The sequence below is a fragment of the Leptinotarsa decemlineata genome, unplaced genomic scaffold (assembly GCF_025532065.1).
Source record: "Leptinotarsa decemlineata unplaced genomic scaffold, Ldec_3_MD MMD2_tig00000576_RagTag_RagTag, whole genome shotgun sequence".
In the NCBI taxonomy this organism is placed as follows: domain Eukaryota; kingdom Metazoa; phylum Arthropoda; class Insecta; order Coleoptera; family Chrysomelidae; genus Leptinotarsa; species Leptinotarsa decemlineata.
In genome coordinates this window covers 11,449,041-11,470,641 of record NW_027412551.1, presented here as the reverse complement: position 1 = coordinate 11,470,641, position 21,601 = coordinate 11,449,041, and the positions used below count along the sequence as shown (strand labels likewise).

General features: G+C 35.0%; 1 protein-coding gene across 1 annotated transcript in view; it reads left to right on the top strand.

Moving 5' to 3' along the window:
* heca (hdc homolog, cell cycle regulator) overlaps positions 1-21,280 on the top strand; it is a 397,485-nt gene extending 376,205 nt beyond the window's left edge. Inside the window, exons 4-5 of the mRNA XM_074174443.1 lie at positions 1,906-2,091; positions 3,913-21,280. Of these exons, the coding sequence (XP_074030544.1) occupies positions 1,906-2,091; positions 3,913-4,086 (360 nt within the window). The 3' untranslated portion in view covers positions 4,087-21,280. The remainder of the gene's footprint in view (positions 1-1,905; positions 2,092-3,912) is intronic.
* Positions 21,281-21,601: the final 321 nt, after the last annotated feature.

Here is a 21,601-nt window from a genome sequence, read left to right as displayed (position 1 = left end):
ATGGTAATGTAATAAGAAGTAACTAATATGTATTATAGGAAATACACAGAAACTTATGAGAAGTGTTCAAATAATATGCCGTTATTTTCTAAGCACAAGTAGGCTCGTCCCACAGACGAATTTATAACTTGAGTTGACATATTCGGAACAATATTGTTAAAGGATACAGTAACCAATCCCAGCAAATCTCCTTCAATTTGAAAACTATGAGAGTAAATTTGATTCTTGATATATCCCCCAACAAAAAATCTAGTGGGGTTAGGTCAGGGGACCTTGCAGGCCAGGATGTATCACTGTGAGTACCAATTCACTGTCTTGGGAAGCGACGGTTCAAATGATCACAAACATTTCTAGCGTTATGTGCTGGAGCACTATCTTGTTGGAACCAGCAGCTGTGAGTAACCGCTAAAGGCGAATTATCTAGAGCGTCTTCCAAATCATTCACTAACAAATTTATGTACACCTCTTTTGTTGAATTGTTTTGGTAGATAAAAGGCCCAATTACATTTGTACCGAGAATCCCAATCCACATGTTAAAATCGAATCGATGTTGATGTCTGGATACTTTGTGTACACCCGGATTTTCTTGTGACCAATAATGAACATTCCGCCCATTAAAAATGTCATTGTTGGTGATCTTAGTTTCATCAGACCAAATTATTTTGAAAGGGAAATTTCCATCGTCTTGGCATTTTCTAGTATACCATTCACAAAAGTGTTCGCCTGACATATCGTCACCTGGTCTGAGTCCATGAGAAATCCTAAATTTATATGGATAATATTTATTTTTTCTTAAAATGAAGTGAGCGATGGATTTAGCTACTCCGGTATTATGCTCAATGGTGCAAATGAATATCTCAGTATATTCAACAACGACATGTAACACATCACGTTGACTTTCGTCATCAGATTGCTTTTGTCGGGAAACCACAGGATTTCAAAATGATCCGTATACTTTTAAATTGAGAAACGTCTAAATATCGATTCACCAGGTTGTCGCCTCTCTGGATACTTAACGTTCAGCATCAACATAATTTCTTTGGCACAAAATGTAACATGACATATCAAATTTTTCAGTATTTGAGAAGCTCTCGTTTTCCATTTCCAACAAATATCAGGTAGCTAACGAGTTGTAAAAGTAGGAACGGTAAATGTCATAAATTCTACCAAATAACAGTACCAAATAACATATTATGACCACAGTGCGTACTATATAAAATTGAAGAAAAGAAGGTCGAGTAATCACTTTTTATTTTGCGCAAGAAATGGTTATGGAATCATATTGTGTGATACATTGCTGTATTCACAATGGAAAATGGAGTCGTATACAGGATATACCTTAGTTTCGACCCATATAAAAATACAAAGTTGATGATGTTTTCTGAAAGGCAGAACGTCATAGAAAAATTCTGTTAACGTTATCGTGTAGTTCTTAAAAAGTGGCTGTGGCAAAGTGCTATTCGTTTTACATTTTCTACAGAAATAAAGCTAGGAGAAAATAAAAACGAAATTTCCAAATTTCAGTTTTTCTCGGATATCTCCGATAATACTCGGAATATTGAAACTTTCTAAATGACATATCATTAGGTACATAAATGCACAACTTTTCTTCCATTCAAGCGACCCCGTAGCATTTACCGTTTCCGATATTCCATGCTGTTCAGTATTATCTTGAACACAGTGTATATAGGTTAGGTTAGATCCAAAACAAGCACTGTTTCCAAACAGATAAAGTAGCCATCTTAGTTTGTGATACGCGCGGCGAGAAGACAGTTCTTGTGTTTGGTAATAGTGCTTCTTTCGGATTCATAGAGGTTTCAGTTCTACCTTTCATCAAAGTGAGGTTAGGTTAGGTTAGATTAGGTTAGGTTAGGTCCTATTCTACAGGATATTCTGAATTTTCAGGTCAAAGTCGAAGGACGTACCCAGTTTCTCACAGTCGTCTGTATGAGTTGTTTGGAGGGTGTTAGTGGTCGGGCCATCATGTGCAGATTTTGCAATCAGAAGTGGGATGGATCATCCCTTGTACTTGGTACAATGTACTCTTATGACATATTCGCAGCGATGCCTTGCTGTACCGAGAGAATCAAGGTGAGTGTTCTTTCTATCAATATGTCTAAATCCGAATCGTCATAATTTTTTGAGCAGTCTCGATCAAATTCGAAAGTCTACCTAATGCTGCAACTTCAGTTCATAAATTCATAATAGCGATCCATTCTTGCAGATGATTAAAAGTTCATCAAAGTTCATTTGAGAGTTCTCATCAGGTTGAATTCATAGGCATTTACAAAAAAAACTGTCACACTTTTTTCAGTTATTTTCCTTTTCTCTCTGAAATAATTTGTGTCATTTATTTAATACACTTTCAAGTTTCTGTCAACACCTGAGAATTCAAACTGAAATCATTTCATGTAATTTTGTATCTAAATCAAAAGCACTACTGAGTCTTCCTCTGCATTATCAGGGCAAATTATTATTTTTCTCATTCAACATAATATTTCTTCAAAAAACTGCTGGAATTTCCAAAACAAGCACAAAGTTTTCAAATGTTCCACATTATTTGTATGAAAGCATTCAACAGATCAAGAAAAAGTCCAGAAAGTTTCAACATGAGTTGAGTTAGGAAGTCCACATGCCAAAAGAAAATGTTCTAGATGAATCAACTCTCCCTTTCTGTCATCACTTGAAGATGACAGAAATAAATAAGAAATTGAACGAAAGAATTCCTTGTCACTTCAGCAGAGAACAGAGAATTTATTTTTTTCTATTGAAAAATAATGGTACCACAACTACGGTCTGAATATAAATGACTGGATGGACCAACCTTGCCGCAAGAGAATAGACACTATGATAGTGTTGTTGTTGCAAAGCTACCTGATTCTCAAAAAACTGTCTAGAACACTTGTGAGAATGAATATAACCACAGAACACCTGAATTCAACAGTCAAAAGAATCAATGCAGAGATTTGGAGCTGATATAATTCACAAGATAAAATTCCATCGAAATTGAGTTATTTTGTGCCCATAGGGTCAAGTACATCGGCTACTTAGGCTGATTCCAACATGATGGTAACCTCTTCTGAAAGTATGTGATATCATTATGAACGAGGGAACAGGGAACCCTTTGTGATATGGGTCAGGGCAAATTTGACCTATCGACGTAACAAAAAACATGCTATTTCCAATGGAAAATGCTTGGATAAATACAGTTCAATTGGTAGGACCAAATTCTGCTACGAAGAGGAAGATAAGTCATCTTCAACCAGGAATCTGAGAAACTCAAATTATGGCTTCCAATTTGAGCTTTACAGGGTGCCTAGAAAGAAAAGAAACTTCAAGGCACTGAAGTTCAAACTCAGTGCAAAAATGAAAGAGTATACCTATGAAAGGCAAGATATGTTGATCTGCATCTCTGAGAGGAAAGAAACGTCCAGTTTGTTTCTTGCCTCCAATAGTGAAAAGACTAGTTACACCATAGAAATATCGAAAGAAAATCAGTAGGGCCCCTAACACAATGGAATTTCTTGTGTATTTGCGAAAATCTGTTGTATTCATTGGGACAAAGATTTTCCAATCGATACCGAGCCAAAAAAAGCAATAAGTCAGTGATAAAAACTGGAACATTGATTTCAGGTTATTGTTTTGTCAGAAGGCAAATTATGCAAACATGTATGTCCACCTCGTCGCATTTTTGGTGATATTCGAATATGAAAATTAGCTTTCAGATTCTCAATGATCTAGTTCAGTTCAATTCCATCATATTTTCAATAATAAAATAAGCAAGATGATATTGTCTGTAAATTAAATCAAAAATATATTTCGTTCTAAAACTAGCCTTACATTCAATATGTCATCGGTAAAGTAATATCAGGGAATGGTACAGTATAATTGTGAATAACTTCTTCATTGCAGTGCAATTCCTGCTACAAGCCCGTCTTACATCCAGCTCAACGACTGAACTTCTTCAGCGACTACAGCCACATGGTCCCCTGCCCACACTGCCGGACTTTAGACACGCACTTCGTCAAACCTTTGGGCTTCTGCTACACACGCAATGTTTTACGGCAACTGCAGATGTGGCCATAGCACTCAGCCCCCCGGGTAGTCGCAAAAGCTCCCCCCACGCCACCTACTCCGCCCGATCCGAATCCCATGGACCTGGATCTGGGCTTGCTGTGGCGCGAACTGGCGGGCTTGCGTCTTGACGAGTTTTGCCGACTACAGCTCACCAGAGCTCGGTAGACCTTTCTTAGTTTTCTTTGTTATGTTGTTGCATTTTTATATCGCATTTATTTTTGGGGCGCACCCTCAGAAATGTGCACTATATAAAAACCGTTATGTTATTAGTTTATTGTATATGTTTGTTAGTGTTTAGTGAATTTTTATTCGGAACTTGAGTGTTTTATATGGAAAAGGATTGACAGTTGTGATTGTATCGTTATGTTTTAAGTTTAACTCGAATTTTTATGCAGACGTAGATCACGTCGGTTGTGGGCCGACGATAAATTCTTTAATTGTAGACCAATGCCCCCTTTTGGAACTATAGAAGAAATATTGTTTCACGTTTCGAAATATGTTCCACTTCAAATCGCTCCATTGTTCTTGACATATTTTCTATTCTCTTGCAACAAAATTTGGTTATGTAAGCGAAGTGAAACGGTCATCTGTTTATTGGAAATGAACGAAGTATTCATAAGTTACAAGAAATATGAACAGATGTTTCCACAATTGATTTCAATACATTCATTTACAAAAGTTTTCTTCATATAACTGATCAAAGTTGAATTGAATGATCATTGCATTTGTATAATTCACTCTCATAATCTACATACATGTGGATATATTGTATCTTATCTACCCCCACTCACAATGTTTTTTGAAGGCTGTAATGATATTTCTTTCATAATCCTTAAGGATGTGACTGAAAAACCAGATTATATGTTTCATTAGTGAATTGTGAAAAAATTCTGGATTTCTCTCTAACTTCTTTTGAATCAATTTCAGAAAATCTTTGGATTGAAACAGTTTGACATTTTCAATCATTGGATGGACTTTGAGAATTATGTAACTCAGGCATTGAGCGGTATCGACATTTGTAAAAGCTGAAGTTTAACAACAAGATCGTTCTTCTGAACGTGCAAATCCTGGTATCCAAAATGTCTTATTACTTTCAGCTCAAATGTTTGCTTTCATATTCTAGAGTTGTATCGAATCCAATATGAATTGGAAGTCATATTTTTGCTTAACGAAGTCTTATTAGAACCATCACAGAGAAAGCAGAAAGTTCTGCATCATGATTAGTAATTGAAGGAAATACAAACTTAAAATTCAACATCAATTAATATCAGTCCTCTCTGTATTATACCTGTTATTTTCATTTACTTAGAAGAGAATATATGAGAAAATAGTTTGGAGTTGAAGATTGACAGCTTGCAATAAAAATGTATATTCTGACGTATGCATTTTGGGGTATTTGTGAAATATGGAAAAAAAATGTGACACAAATCTCACCAGAAATCTTTTGCAGCCACAAACTATCGAGGCTCCATTTTCCAAGGAATAAAATTTGAAATTCGGTGTATGGTGTATTATCGTTTTTTTTTAATTGACACAGTGTTGCCAGTTATTATATTTTGCACCATAGCACAAACTCCATACAAATAAACCACTTTCAATATGAAAACTTTGGGACTGATAATGCGGGAAATTAAATTTTCTTCATATGCAATATGCCGTCATATTTATAAAATAGATCATCAAAAAATTGTCCCTACATTCCCATTGAAACCATTGAAATATCGAAATATATCAAATTTGATGTCTTTATATGAAATTTGACAATACCAACTGGTATATTTGGTATTGTATACAACTAAAGTATTTTAATGCGATGCAAGGTCTGTTCATCTTCAGGTCAGAATTTTACATCATTTCAATTTTTATTTGGAAAAGCAAGTGGACAGGTAGCTTCATAATGATTGAAAGTTTTTTTTGACAATCGAAAGAAAAAGTCATGTAAATAGCCTATTTTGTTGCAAACGGATGAAATAATCTATTTAATAGCTAGGAGACAATTTCTAAAAGAATATGCCAAAATTTCAAGTACAATGTCAATTCTTCAGAACAGAGATTTCAAGTGAAACAATATTTATTCCAACAGTTCCCCACTTTTGTCATTTTTAGGTAGATTTTTGAAGTTGCAAGTGCACATGCGTTGTTTTTTTACGGATCATACTTAATAATCGTAAGTGAACAGTATAGTAATAACATAAATTGCTGTGTCCCAATAATTAGTGATAGGTATGAGAGGCGTCCGACATGACGCGCCAGTGTGAGAGGGTGTGAGAGAGTTTCCTGTTAATCGTTATCCACGTCGAGATGGGTTCGAGGAAAAGGTTGGCGTGACGTAATTTCAGATCAGCCATGTTGTTACTTGGAGATAACACGACTTGAAAAAAATCTGGAGATTCTCTGAAAAATTCAAATTTGGCAACATTGCATTGTTTTATCACATTTTTTCAGTCGACTGCGGTATTTAATTGACATCACAATAAATGATAAGATGAATAACACATGCGTTATCAATCCGAAATATGTCTACAGAATGAGGAGAAAAACGACTTGACTATTCAATTGTTCCAGCTCTCGTTTATGAAATTTACTGAAAAGTTACCCCATGTCACTATTTTGGGTCAGTTCCATAAAATTTGTGAATACATTATATTCAATATAGTCCATATTCGAACTGAGATACAAGATAATTTCAATATTATAGTTTGAAGCACATTGGAAGAGTCGCTACTAATCTCATGGAAATACTCTCAGTTCTTTAGATGTTGTTTCATTTTGTCTTGAACTCTCGTGACATTAATTTTTGTATTCAATTCGATAAATATTGATACACTCAATTCTCATTATAATACATCACGAGCCATTTTCAATTCTATTACATCATTCCGGAATCTTCTTCTTATTTTTTACAATGACATCTGACAGAGTATCGCTGGACAATGTAATCAACATAACTCTATTCCCAATAACTCCTTCCTATGAAATTATTCCTTCAGTATAAGGTATGAATATTTCACAAGTTCAGTCTAGTGGGTGATCCAACATGTCAACCACTTCTAGTTAATGTCAGGGCGAAAACTAATTTATCATCACTCGATAAATCACTATCCAAATTTTCAAAAGTACTGTCTTCATCACTTTGTTCTTTTTTAACATCTCCTGAATCTATATACTTCTTGTGAATATTTATTTTTATATTCAATTCAATGGATAATGATACACTTGATTCGAATTATAATACATTGTGAGACATTTTCCATCCATTACATAACCCTGAAATTTTTTTTTCATTTTCGAAATGACATCTGACAAAAAAATGCTGGGCAGCTTCCTCTGATTGCCAAAATAGTTATTTTGTCTCCGTTCTTCAGTCATAGAAGAAGAGGATGCTATTTGAGAATGTGTTATATCGCGGCAGGTATTGATGACGTAAATGGGAAAGTGAACATTACAATATGCACAATGAGCATCATCACAAGAAGGGTTTTTCAAGCATATATAATAGCTCCATTTGAGATCTATTTTACGTCACGCAGCCTCACGGTTCAGGGACGGTCGGTCTCCCTGCAAAAGAATAGCACCCTGCCACATCATCCTATGCACCCATAGCCTCTCAAGAAACGGACGTACAAAATACCACTCAGCCGATCAGTTTTACGCAAATACCTCAAAAAAAATTCAAAATAGAGTAATCTAAAGTTACAAGATACAACGGGAATTTGATAACATTGATGAACTGGTGAAAGGAGATTTTCAACTGACAACTATAGTATTATGTGCAAGCTTGGGCAAATATGTTCCTGCCAGTACTATTGAATGAATTTCATCAAAAAAAGACAATTTCGTTGATGAAATCACTATTTTCTGCTCATCAGTTTATGTTACTCTAACCAAAGATCAACATTTATTTGGACCTATTCAATTTCGATAGATTTCTTAACTATATATTAATAAATTCAATGAGAATTCCATAAAATTCTTCCTCTGTATCAATTATTCACGAAATATTCACCAAAAAAAACCACAATTCCAAAAATTTGTTCATTTTATCATTTTCTCCGAACTATTCTCCATCTTATTTACGTTCGACATCAAAATTTCAGTGGAGTATCATAGTATTTTAATTCACTCGTGGGATCCACCCTAATTCTACTCGGCTATAATTTCACACTTCGCTGTTGTGCTGCCCAACTTTTACTTACTTATTGTATATTTTCCTTTCGTTCTAATGATATGAGATCTCAAATTTTTTTTAGCACAGAATAGTATCCTCAATAATTTTGTATGGAGAGAAATAGTGATGAATGAGACATCATTAAATTATGAAACCATCCCAAATGATTCACAATGAAATAGTGGATGGAAAATAACATGAAGTATGTTCATAGTATCTTTCAAAATGTTTTTCATTTTCCTGAATAACTTTAGGATGGTTTTCCTGATTCTTATTTTCAATTCCCCTTGATGTCTCTTCTGCATCATATATTGTTACAAGTCTACTAATTCTTCGTTAAAGGTTTCAATTCTACGTTTTTGTATAACCCATTCAAAACTAGATGAAATGAATTCAATAGTATCCTGGTTTTGTCATGTTCGAATGAGAAATATACAGATTTTCCAGTCATCAACACAAAAATGATAGATTTTGATGAAAGTATCCATAAGTTCGTCTCTCTTATCTCATTCATGTGTTTCAAATCGTGTACTCATTCGGTTCTATCTCAAGAAAGTTAATAAAAATAAATAAAAAACACTTAAATTTCAGACACTTTCTGTTCTAACAAATTCAACAAAATTTTTCAGTTTCAAGGAAGTTTTTGTTCTATTTTTTCTTTCGAATATTGTAATATCACTTTCATTCCTTTTGCATCTGCTGATTTCAAAACGTTCTTGTATAACAGCTCTACTTTCATGAATAGACCGGAGAGTACATGAACCTTTTATGAATATAAATGTTGTTTTAAATCTATGGATGTGTGGCGGATCTAGGAAATTGCTTCAAGTACAAACGATTCGTTACTTTTGCAAATTTTATATAATGAAATATTACATATAATCAATTGTTGAGGGTAAAGTAATTCCTAACTGCGTTTCATTTTCTTTAGCCAAAGCATTGAATTTCTTTAATATTTTTGAAGAGAAAAACTGATGTTATGCACGTCAATGACCGACTCGATATGCTGCGCGTGTGAAAGAGCTTCAGTACCACTAGTACTATGTAGCGTTTTCCCTTATTGTAGCCCCCTAGAAGTAGAAGCTAGAGTGCGAGATGGTTTTTCCACTTGGCATTTTCCAGACTGGGACTGAGTCCAGAAATAAATTAACATGCATTTTGACCTCAGTGACATCAACATACTCGTATCTGGAACAGTTATGCATCTTCAGGAAAGTGACCAAGAAATATGTAAGGTATTCCATTCCTGCATGCTACCCAACCCGCTTTGCTCTGATATTCGCTTTGAAAATGAAGTGACAACAAATTGCTTCATCATTATTGAGGCCTACGTAACGGTCTAATGGAGACGAGAACAAATCCTTCGATGTTGTTTTTAAAACTAAATGTACATAAATTCAACTACAGTCGTCACAGGTCAATATACGTTTCGATTTCTGTAAATGAGAAACAAAAAATACTTCTAGAACGGTGGATCAACAATAGTATAGTAGAAGTGAATCGTTTATGTTTTTATTCAGTAGCAATTTCAGTATACAGATTGTCTCCCAACATGGGGATGAGAATGATTTTTTATTTATACAATATACTTTTTATATTCAAGAACTGATTTTGAATACTTTCAAGCAAAAACGTTAACCCCACTGTAACTCAGAAACGAACGACTGATCAAAAATTCCAAAAGTAAATGTTTGTTTCGAAGATCTTGAGGGTAGCAGCTATCGTTTATATTTCCACTACTATGGTAGAGACTTTTTGGGTTTCTACTACATCTATGAGTCGGTATAAGAACATAAGCTTCAGCATCCTGAGTCACGATTGAATAGAACAAAATTCTTGCTAGTAGGCCGAAGTCGAATGAAACAAACGTTTCGTTTGTTACTGCGGCAGACATCACCAGTAGTAGTACGTTCAGTGCAAGGACGAAAGTTATATTTCGAAGTCTTAGTTACGAACGATTGGTTAACTACGTGTCCATTCGTAATTATACCGTAAACGCTCATACAGATGATGATGTTAGTCGCAGTAGCGGACGAAACGTTTGGTACTTTAGGATCCATTCGAACACGGTCTACCAGCCCGAATTCCGTTCTTTTGAAGAATTTGATGTTGAATATTATTACAACATGTGACTTCGTTTCACTTGTCGAGAAAAATCTTGAAGAAACAACTTTGTCAACTTTTTGAACCTTTCCTTTCTATGAAGTTTCCAAACCCCTGTTAAAACTTTCAACATTCGTTCCTGAGTAACAGTGGATGGTCACCTTTTCCTTGGAACCCCATCTATGAATTCAAACCTTCTCCATTGATTCATTTTTCAAAAACATTTTTGAGCCACTTCCAAAGCATCGAAAAGCCACCCACAATTCAGAAGTTTGTTTTCCATTTCGACAAATCCAACCTTTGACGATTGTACCATTTCGAATTCGATAAAAAAATGTAATTCAAGAATCCATTCGGTTTTGTATTGATGATAATATATATATCGGAATAAACATAAGAATAGTGCATAGTCATTTTTTACAAATTTAAATTTTAAACTGCGAATACCTAGGTGTAATCATAATGAAAGAGGCGCATGGGCACCGAAGGCTGGTGCGAGGACCAATCGGTGGCTGCCAGAGCTCGACTCATTTGTCCGCGATCTCTGCAGAAGGGATAGAATGGTTAAACTATTTAGGCGGTCCTGCGTCCTCTACTGTTTGCACGACTTGAATGTCGGAGATCCACACCAGCGCCGCCACTGATTTTGGGTGAAAAAAGTCCCGAATGTTCCGCCAATCACCTCCAGACAACGAACCTATCGGCAGTGTGATTGGTCAGATATTCTCATCTCATGTCAGAGAGAGGGGGTGATCCATAGTGCCACTACTTTATTTCTGATGTATTTGCAGATCGTTATCAGTGAATAATTCACCTCTACTGAAAGTTGAGAGTATCACGTTCTGCACACAGGTAATTACATCAGTAATTCCAAATAATGACTTGTTCCGGTGTTCACAATAGGAAAATTCATATTTAGGAAGACAGTTCATTGGAAAGCCTACAAAATAATCAAGAATATTCAGCAATCAATAATAATAAATATTCAGAATATATGGAAACTGCTCAGGGTACCAAAATGAAAAACTATTTTTCTACAAACAACAGTATCACCAGTTTGTCGAATTGAAACAAGTTGTTGTGGTGAATCACAACACTGGCAATGGTGAAAAGAAATTTCTAATGGCCTAGAATGGAGTAAAGTGGTAAAGCACCGAACATGATAGAATATTATTGAAATAACTAATGAAAATTTTTGTTACGTATTCCTCATACGCAAATTCTGTGGACGTTGATCACAAAAGAGTGGAAGACAAAGGAAGAATCCAGGTCGGCAGTCAATGATGAAACTTAGTTTTGTGTTTCAACTACCAACATTTTTATTAATATTACCCAACATATTACTGAGTTTAAAAAATGTACCATCTCGTGGTTTGGTCCAAATTCAGTACTTAATATTGCAGTGAACTGCGTCCAGATCTGAATATGCATAGTTTTCCATGTCTCCCACAGAAATAACTGATCAGCAGTGAACTGGCGTGATGGCAGATATTTTTCCTGCAAGAATTTCTATAGTTGAAGGTATGAACATGGCTATACTAGTCAATGCCGCTGACACAAAAAGCACACGGATCACAACTACAAAATCATCCTTTCTCCCCCGATAGACTACATTTGATCCATCATGGCTCTTTGTTGTTGATATCGACATCAAGTTCGTGCAAATTAACTTTGATAAGGCTGTCGATGCACAATATTACTCGAGGCGCAATCAGGGTAAGGGTCGTACCATAGAGCACCACTAAATGTAATTTAGAGTAGCTTGGCTGCAAGTAGATAATTATATATGTAATGTGTGTGTTATGCTTTTGTCGCTAGTTGTTTTAGTAACACGACCACCAACCATGAGAACTAAATTTCATTGGTCAGCCAGAGACTAATTCCAACTTGTTGACTGTTGGCATTGAGAGGTTCCCCTACAGTGAATATTTCAGCATTGGTTCCATCTCATCTTCTCTGTATCAGCAAAACCCATTATGGCAGATAGTCATATTGTGATAAAATATTATCTTCCACGACTGTTGTCAACAAAAGGTTCCTTAACAGCGCAGGATACTGCATTAGTTTCATCTCTTGTTTTCTGTAGGAATAAACGGAACTCACTATGGAAGGCTTTCGTAGATACAAACTCTCAGAAATTTTAAAAATAAATTCTCGCTGAGATCAAAACATTCATCATAGAGAAACAAAGAGAGAAGATTCGTTGATACCTGAACTCGAACATCTCCGCTATAAATATGAGTTCATGATGATGAAAATTTCATTTTTTCTATAGCACATGTTAGTAAGTTCTCATCAACTCAAAAGAGTAGACTGAGTATGACAATCACAAAGATTAAGTACTTCAACTTTTTTATTTTTTATTGAACCGCAACTGATACAGTGGAACAAACATTCTCTAAATTTTAATGTAAACACCATATCACATTTTTCAGACGATTAATTCCACCAAAGCTCTGTTGCACACTTCAAATGAGCAAACTCAATTATGGGCATTAAACTTCATGATTCTCGCAATAATTCAGCACTTTGTCAGTCTCAGGACATTTGCAATCTTCACAATCTTTGAATATAGTATTGATCTTCACTGGTTTGTCTGTGGGCTCGACGCAACGTACACCTTGGTCATTTCCAAAACACTCACCTCAGAGTCTTGGTAATGTATAGATATTTTCCTATCTTTTTTGGTTTTTGTACTAAAACTATTCCTAAATTCCTATTATCGACTTCTGCCACACCAATTTGTAGAGCTCATCTACTCGGCATGCTCCGTATAGATCCTAAACCTGAAATCTGCCACAACCTGGAACCTTCCAACACCAGCCAGAATTTGATATTATAGACTCAAATTTCCTGATAAGCTGTAATTATGAAAATCACTCCATTGAGCAATTTCTCCTCATCTGCAGCTTCTTTGAAACATCTATTCACTTTTTGGTGCTCATTAACTTTTTTGGTTCGTAGCAGTTGGTTATTTATTCAGCAACTCAATGACTTTGAAATAACACAATTATCAATTATTATTATATACGACTTCAACATCGAAAAGTATGGCCATAGTGATGATGGTGATTTTTTTGCTTTTCTGTAATATATGCCAAAAGCACTTTACAACTGACCCCATCGGTTTTCTTCACATTTCTCCATTGTTCAAGCCACCTTCTTCTCTAACCTGAAAGGCAAATCATTTTCTTGCTTCACGTCTCTATTGTCCGACGTTGAAATGAAAGAAAGAATGAAAGAAAGAAAAGAATGAACAAATCCCATAGCAATCCCCTAGCGATTCATAGTAAGCCATATTACTGAAAAGATTTAGAGTTGACAAATTGCTCATTGATCAATTTCTTTAAGAAACATGTGCTATAGAAAAATATAGATTACTTTACTCCACGATAATATACTTTATTGTCTCATACAATGAATAATCAAATGATCAACTACTATATTTTTCATCCCATAAATGGCCATGCTCCATTATTAACAGGTTCATTCCTTGAAGAGAGTTTAGCCCAGGAATACATCCGTGGTATAAGCTAATGTAACCTATGGATGATCGCAACACTGCTGTCTGGTCTGGTTGATCATTCCTATGAAAACAATGGTGCACATTGGGCTCACCCAAAATTTCTGTGAAAGGAGTATTTCCATCAGCTGTTTCGATACATCATTTAGTAAAGGGAAAGTCACCTCACTGAGCTATAAATACAGAGGAAGATACTTTCAAGCTAGAATTTTTCACTGAGGGGTATCTGTTGATCAATCTTCGGGTGAAATTCTCCCATTTCAAAGTCTTTGGTCGACCAGAACACGTGATCAAAATCTAGTTTTAAAATTGGCATACTGAGAGGAAAAAATTTGATGAATTTTGTGATATATATTTTTATACCTACTATATTAGCTTTAGATACGGGGACCGCCGAATTTTCTTGCATATTGTTTCTGATTGGCTCAAAGTTACTGAGGAGGCGGTCTTCTCTCAAGTGTGATCACAACAATATATTGTTAGGGGTATGATTGGTGATACATTTTTTATAAAAAACGGCGTCAAAAACTCAACAAAAAAATTGGATTTTTATACGAAAATTATGTATAACGATTTGGATATATTAGTTAGGGTAGTAGGAATAGGATCGTCAGTGGACGATTTTTTATAGTCCTTGCTCGTGGTTTGGTGGTTTCTCTTGCTTTCGCATGTAAATTGATGGAGGAACTCTGAAAAAGCGGACTCTTTGGGAAGGACCATTTTTCTGAGTACCTGCAATCATGTCTCCTATCCAAGTACAAATTTTCCTAATATTAACACATACAGAGTGGATCACTGATTCCGAGAGTGGGTTTCAAGTAAGTACATAGCAAGCACGTGATGGATTCGAAGTAATCCATCATTTTCTGTATGACTATTTCTGAAATGTGCACGATGGTCATTTGTGATCTTTCTCCATCTCTTACCCACTCTACCATTCAGTAGGCACACCCTGTACACTTATTATTAATTAATAAAATAACCATGTTTTCGGTGTCGTAGTCGTGTGAGGTGCCGCAGTTTTGGCGGCCATTGTAGATTTCAGCCGCTGAAATGCTCCCTTGCTGTGTTTCAATTAAACCTTATTATCATTATTATTGGAAAGTTGAGAAATGAGAAGGTAGTTTATGTATGTTTATAGCGTACTGTAGTAGCACGGGGGGAAGTTCGGGGAGCAGAGGGCCAAGCCTGCGCTCTGCATTGCCGCCTCTTCCATACTCTTAGACTAGGGGTGGTATTACTTTAGCAGAGCGGGGTGCAAGTCAACTGTTATATCGATATGCCTCAGGGCACTGAGAGTGAACTCTTACAGAACCCGTTGGAGATGCTAGATGACTGAAATGCCGTCTATCGTTGGTCACAGAAACAGTTCCATTAGGAGAATTAATCGCATAACACTGACTGAATGTGTGAACAGCTATTGATGGTATACAAGTTTTGAATTTGCTGTTAACACTTTCACAATTTGAATTCATAAACATTATGTACTCTTTGTTACCAGATTATAGAATAAAAAATTGATATAATACACTGCTTGCAAAAAAATATAACTGTCAATTATAAAACAATAACAATAAAAATTAATGGGCGCTTCGGGGCGACTTCATTGATTCTAGTGGAGCATTTGCTTTTTCAGCAGCAGGAAAACCTGGAAAACCTGCAGCACAACATCATCTGAAGATCTTGATCTACCAGTGTCCTCTCTCTCATAAAACAAAATGTAGGGTGTCTCCAGAGGCTCCAATAAATTCAAAACATCACCAGAACACTTTGTGACATGACTATCGTTAAACTCAAACCACTCCGTTTCATTTTTGCCAAGGCGTAATAATGACCAAATTCAACGCCAGAACCACAGTGAACAATAACTGAATGAATATTATAATAGTGGTCTGCTAGATTGAAGTGTTCATCCATTTGGAACCTATTTCAAACCTCCGTCAGAGGTTGAGTCTTGTTTGAAGATCATCAGTGTTATAATTAGATTGACTGGTGCCGCAGATATACTTATTTCCTTATAACAGTCAGTTAGTTTGGCGCATGTTTGGCAATACAGTCGATCATCAAAAATTCCATTTTTAGATGATTTAACAATAAGTTTCGCACGGACTGGTTATTAGTCATATTAGGAAACGCTAGATGAAGTTTCAGAAATTCACATACGTTTCTGCTATCTCTTGAACATTAACTGAAAAATAAAAAAGTGAGGATTTTTTCAGCAAAAGATTTACAAACACAAGACGATATAGACTGTATGGAATTATTCAATCCAAACCGGTCAGGGGTATTGATTCTGCTATTGTTTTGCCCACGAAGAGTATTCAACAAGAACCCCAAGAATTCAGAACAATCCTCTTGTTGTCCTAACGAGTATCTAGTGCACTTCAAAGACTCCAGGAAATCGGTTGGAAGAAAAGATGATACATTCTTACGAAATTGCAGCTGCATGAACAGGTGTTTGAATTTGGTGAATAAGTAGGAAACATTCTCGCTCTCGTTCATCATTAAAACCTCGTTCTTGAAATGTTTCGTCATGAACAGTACTTGTAAAATGATATTCATGTATTCATGTAGCGAGTGTTTCCTAAATTATCTGATCTAATTCATTTCTAGAGACAGTTCACTGAATACCTCCACTGAATTCAGGACAAAAAATTAACTCTTTCTTACATATCGTAACTAATCTGGTGCTCAGCAATAAGGTCTAGCTTTCTGCCTTTTTCAATCACGTAGTAACTGTTTCTTGATAATTTCAGCCTTTGCCATCTAAACCATCAGGTTCTCAGTTATCTTTATCTTCACGTGAAGCTTTCAATATCATAACCATCATGTAACTTTATTCGGTGTCTCCTGAGGCAGTAGTCTGAGTTCTGATTCACTACACTGACTTAAAATTCCAATATACATTTCTGACTGTGGTTTACTTCAATATGTCTTTTCAATTCTGATACGAGAAGGTTTCTAACATTATCTTTCTCTGAAGATGACCTAACCTAACCTCACCTAACCTAACATAACTTCACTGCAGTTCTGTCTGAGTATGAACTATAATCAAAGTGATTCTCAGACTTCACACCCTTTCCTTTTGGTTTTGTTATGAACATCACCTCACAATATTTGAGGTAGATCTCTGAATGATTATTATTTCAATTTCAATGTGGCATTTTATGAAACTGTCTAACATATGAGATTCCAGTCCGACCGTTGTAACACATTCTCGAATAACAATACTTCCTGTGACAATTTTGTGACTTTACACCCTTTCTTCCAAATATTGGTATGGGCCTCTTTTGTGAAATAGTAATGAATCATGATACTAACAACTGGGTAATGCTTCTACCGTATACTACATCAATTAACGATTTCAGTATATTTCTTTTCCGTTCCAGATTCTACAGTCAAAACAAAAAATGAAATGATGACTATCGGCGCAATTCTTGTAGAAATTTATGAAACACGGCGCTCATTTATAGTTGCTATAGTTGCGCAGATTTTCTATTTTAGTTCTTTCCATCCGATTTTGATATGAAACTCTGATTGAATATATTTTGCCTTCCTCTTTGGGTGTTGATTTCACTATCTTACGATTTTAATATAGTCTCTGACTGCAGAATTTTAAGGGAAGAACACAATGTAGATATTTCTGTCTCCAACTCTTAAAATATCTTCATCATTATGTATTACCTCGATTTGTCTATTCGATTGTGATTACTCTGACGAATGATACTGTTCAATAAGTTTCAATAATCATCTCTGACTTGAGAGTTGGTTCTTTCGATTTTTATATGAGAATCTTACAAAATGATCCTGGACTGTTATTCTGCTTGGTGTTTCTGGAGCCAAATTTTCAGTTTGACAGCTACCAACTTCAAAATTGTTACAGTTGATATAGGTTCGAACCTTGGTTTCCTAGACCCAATTTTGAGACCAGATGCAAAAAAGTCGATTCTTAATTCAAGGGTAAGATCTTTCTATTTCAACCCCAACTGCCATAACGTCTTCTCCACCCCTTCCCCAGGTGACCATCACCATCAAAATTGAAATACTGATAGAGTTGGGTGTGGCAAGTCATTAAAGAAGAAATTTTTCACATATAGTCAGTGGGCATACTTCTGAAGAATAACTTCTGTGAAGAATCCTGCATTGACACCTGTCGGATATAATCCAACGCCCTTCGTGGTATTAGCCAGGGAAGTAGTTGTTTTCTGGGAGGCGTCACTCCATTAACCTACTGTGTAGGGAGTTGAGACTGGCCTGAACGAATTGTTCTTAGATAATTTGAAGAAGAAATTTTAAAAGAATTCATCCATTCCATTGTACACTAGATAGATTTGAATTCTTCGGCAGTTGACGTTATAATTGAAGGGTTCTATGTAAAAAGTCCCTAAGTGACTTTTTCGTGTTTTGAGATACTGAAGATTCAAAGTTTTAATTTTTACTGGAAATAAAGTGGTTATAGTTTTAAAAGATTTAACTTTTATCAGAGATCAAACGTGTATTCAGGTATTATATGGCACATTTGAGACCCAATGTAACATACAGTTCTTTTGTAAAAAATAATACAAATTTTCACTTAGGGACTTCTTTAAAAAAAAGACTTTTTGTCAAAAGACTGTAATATATAACCCAAATCAATATTTTTATTATACAAAGAAAAGCAAACTACTAACACATAAAATAAGGAACCAAAAAAAAAACGTAAAAAAACATTCTACTCATAATCTTCAGCGTCTGATTCATTTTCTTCCATGATTTTCTTTTTTTTGGGAAGCTTCCTCTAACACCTTAAACACCTTACGAAATTCTCGATTTTCTTCCTTTCCTTTATACTGAACAAGGAATTTAATATTGGCTAGTTTTTCAGATTCATGCTTTATGAAATGATTATAGGCATTAATTGGAATTGAGTTAACAAAAAATATTTGACATCCTAGTTTGTAAAGAAAAAAAGAATTTGAATACTCCCCTGTCATAGTTACTCTAAGTTTATCATTTGTAGAGAACATTTCAGATCGACATTTTGAAATTCCTGAAATTGATTAGTTTTATTTCAGTTGCATAAAACTATTTATAGTCTCGCACCCTCAACGTTGGGAATTAACCGGAAATATCAGCGTTTTTGGTCGATAAGCTATGTTCCAAAAACACTAATAAAAAAAGGATCTTTATGACGCGCGTTTTGGATAAGCTTTATATCATACTTAGGATTATTTACCTTTTCAGTCTTAAGTCTTTTTTCTTCTATCAAAGCAAAGCATCTATCTATTGGCATCATTGAATGCCCTGCAATAGGATAATATATCACGATCTTTTAAAAGAGCCTAGATGCACAAAGAGAATCCCAATATACGTAAACAAAATTTGTTTTTATTCTGCGAAAAACAGTTGTTGCAAAAAATTGACAATATAACTTTTTCATCGGTTTTGTATTTCTTCAGATAGAAATCTAAAGCTGTAATATCTACTAAAGTCACTCATTTTCGCAAAAAACAAGGCTACTATATAAAAACAACAACACAATGAAAATAACAAAACACGCACTTTTCTGTATCTGATATCACTTCGGTTCTTTTTTAAAGTTAGGTACTTTTTTAACACTTAGGTTCTTCTTGCATGAAACCTATCGTCACTTTATGAAATGCGACTTGAGAAATGAGGCACTTCGGAACATTTTAGGCGAAAACTAGATAGAGTAATTAAAAGTACATTCAATTTATATCTTGATGGCGCAGCTAGTTTAAACTCGCAAAAATGTCACTTAAGGACTTTTTGCATAGAGCTCTTCAATTGAAAAATGTCCCCCTTGAATTGAAAATCTATCTGTATTTGCATTTTTCTTCGCAACAAATGTACTTTGAAAATATTTGATCTGTTTTGTTATGCTCCCAACGGTTATTTTGCGAAAAAATGATGAGTATACAGTAATTCTTCAGATGAAGATTCTTACCTTTATCTATTGTGTGGTTCTGACATCAATTTATAGACTTGATGATACTGATCAAGAGCTTCAACTGAACGATGTCGATTTTTTCACCATTATAATTTTTTGTGAGCTTTTTTAATTTCACACGATGAACAAATAAATCCTTCAGAAACAATATCCAGTATTTTTAGATTATATCTTCAAAGGGTTCTGTACAGTTCAAGGTTACAAATCAAATGGTGATTACTGAATGAGTACAAAATGCTGCTCCCCCATCCCAAACCGGTTTATTATTATCATTATAATTATTATTGATGAATCAGAGTTTAACATTGAGCAATACCATCAGAGAGGTTTATGTGTTTTGGTTGATTCTTTCTTCGATTTTTAAAATGCTCAACAATGACTTGTACGACTCTTAGATAATAAGGTAGATACATTATAGACCTCAAATGGCGTTGAATTGGATCGTATATAATTGTCCAAACAAAAGAAATGATAGATACAATTTCCAAATAGAATGGAAAAAATACGTGAATATGTTCATCACCTCATGAGGTTGAATATTCAGGTAAACTTGTTAGGCATCATCTGATTCGTCGCCAAAAAATTCCCCAGAAAAATTTATCAGGTCAACAACTCTTACTAGATGATGATGAGAAATATAAACTCATAAAGCTGCAACTCCCGAATATTTTGGAATTATGTACTCAAGTCGTTGTTGAATGATAATATTAGTTGTGAATGGAGTTATGTTGCAGAAACTCTGCAGCAATATGTGCCATAAGACAGATCAATACCAAATAAAGTTCTGCTGCACAACTTCATTCAGTGGGTGTCATAAAATTTATCCAATAAAACGAGTGAAGTGTTTTACTACTAGAGTACCTACGATGAAGCTGGAAAAGATTTGTTATATTGCCAGGCAACTTCAGTATACAGGGTGGGTTCAAAATGTTGGCGAATTTTTATCAGAAGATAAATCGAAGGAGAACATGTATGATTTTGAGCTCTCTGAACTCATAGAAATGAAAAGATAAAAACTTACATATATCCTCCTCGTTATTGGGTTCGCTGGAAAACATACACTTCTCTCTTGAGACATAAAATTCCCAACAATTTGGAACCTTCCATTTCCTTTGTAAATTATCTATTTGTAACATTAGTCTACGTCTAGTTGGTTTGCTCCATTCACCCTACTGGGCCCTTTCAAAAGTTTAGCGTGTATAAAATGTTGTTCAATATAATTTTTCAAGTATTGAAAACGAAAATTGTTTTTATTTTTAAGAAGTTGAAATTATTATGCTTCGTCGGGCGAATGGACCAAGACAGCTTGTATTGAGTATGTGGAGATGTTTTTATATGCGTGAGAAATTTGATATCATAATATATGACTTGAAATGATCGAGCTTTCGACGGCTTTTTATATATGTAATACAATGGGGTTACACATTTTTAAGATGTATTGAATATAACCATTGTCTAAGCAAGTTGTTTTATTTCACATTTCACGATATCCAAATTCCAGTACTACGAGGTGTGTTCAAAATGTAATGTGAATATTCAAATTTCGCGGGCTGCATACATTCGACTAGCGATTTTTTAATTTTCGATGTCACTTCATTCGTCTCAAACAAATGTTCATTTTCTGCTATCAAAAAATATTACCAAAGATTTTGCAGCAAATTTTGTGTGAAAATGGAATGAGGTGCTCAAAAACATTCGAAATATTGACAGTGGCATACAGTGATTATACTCTGAGTCAAAAAAAAAATTCATAAGTGATACAATCTTAATACAGCAGGTC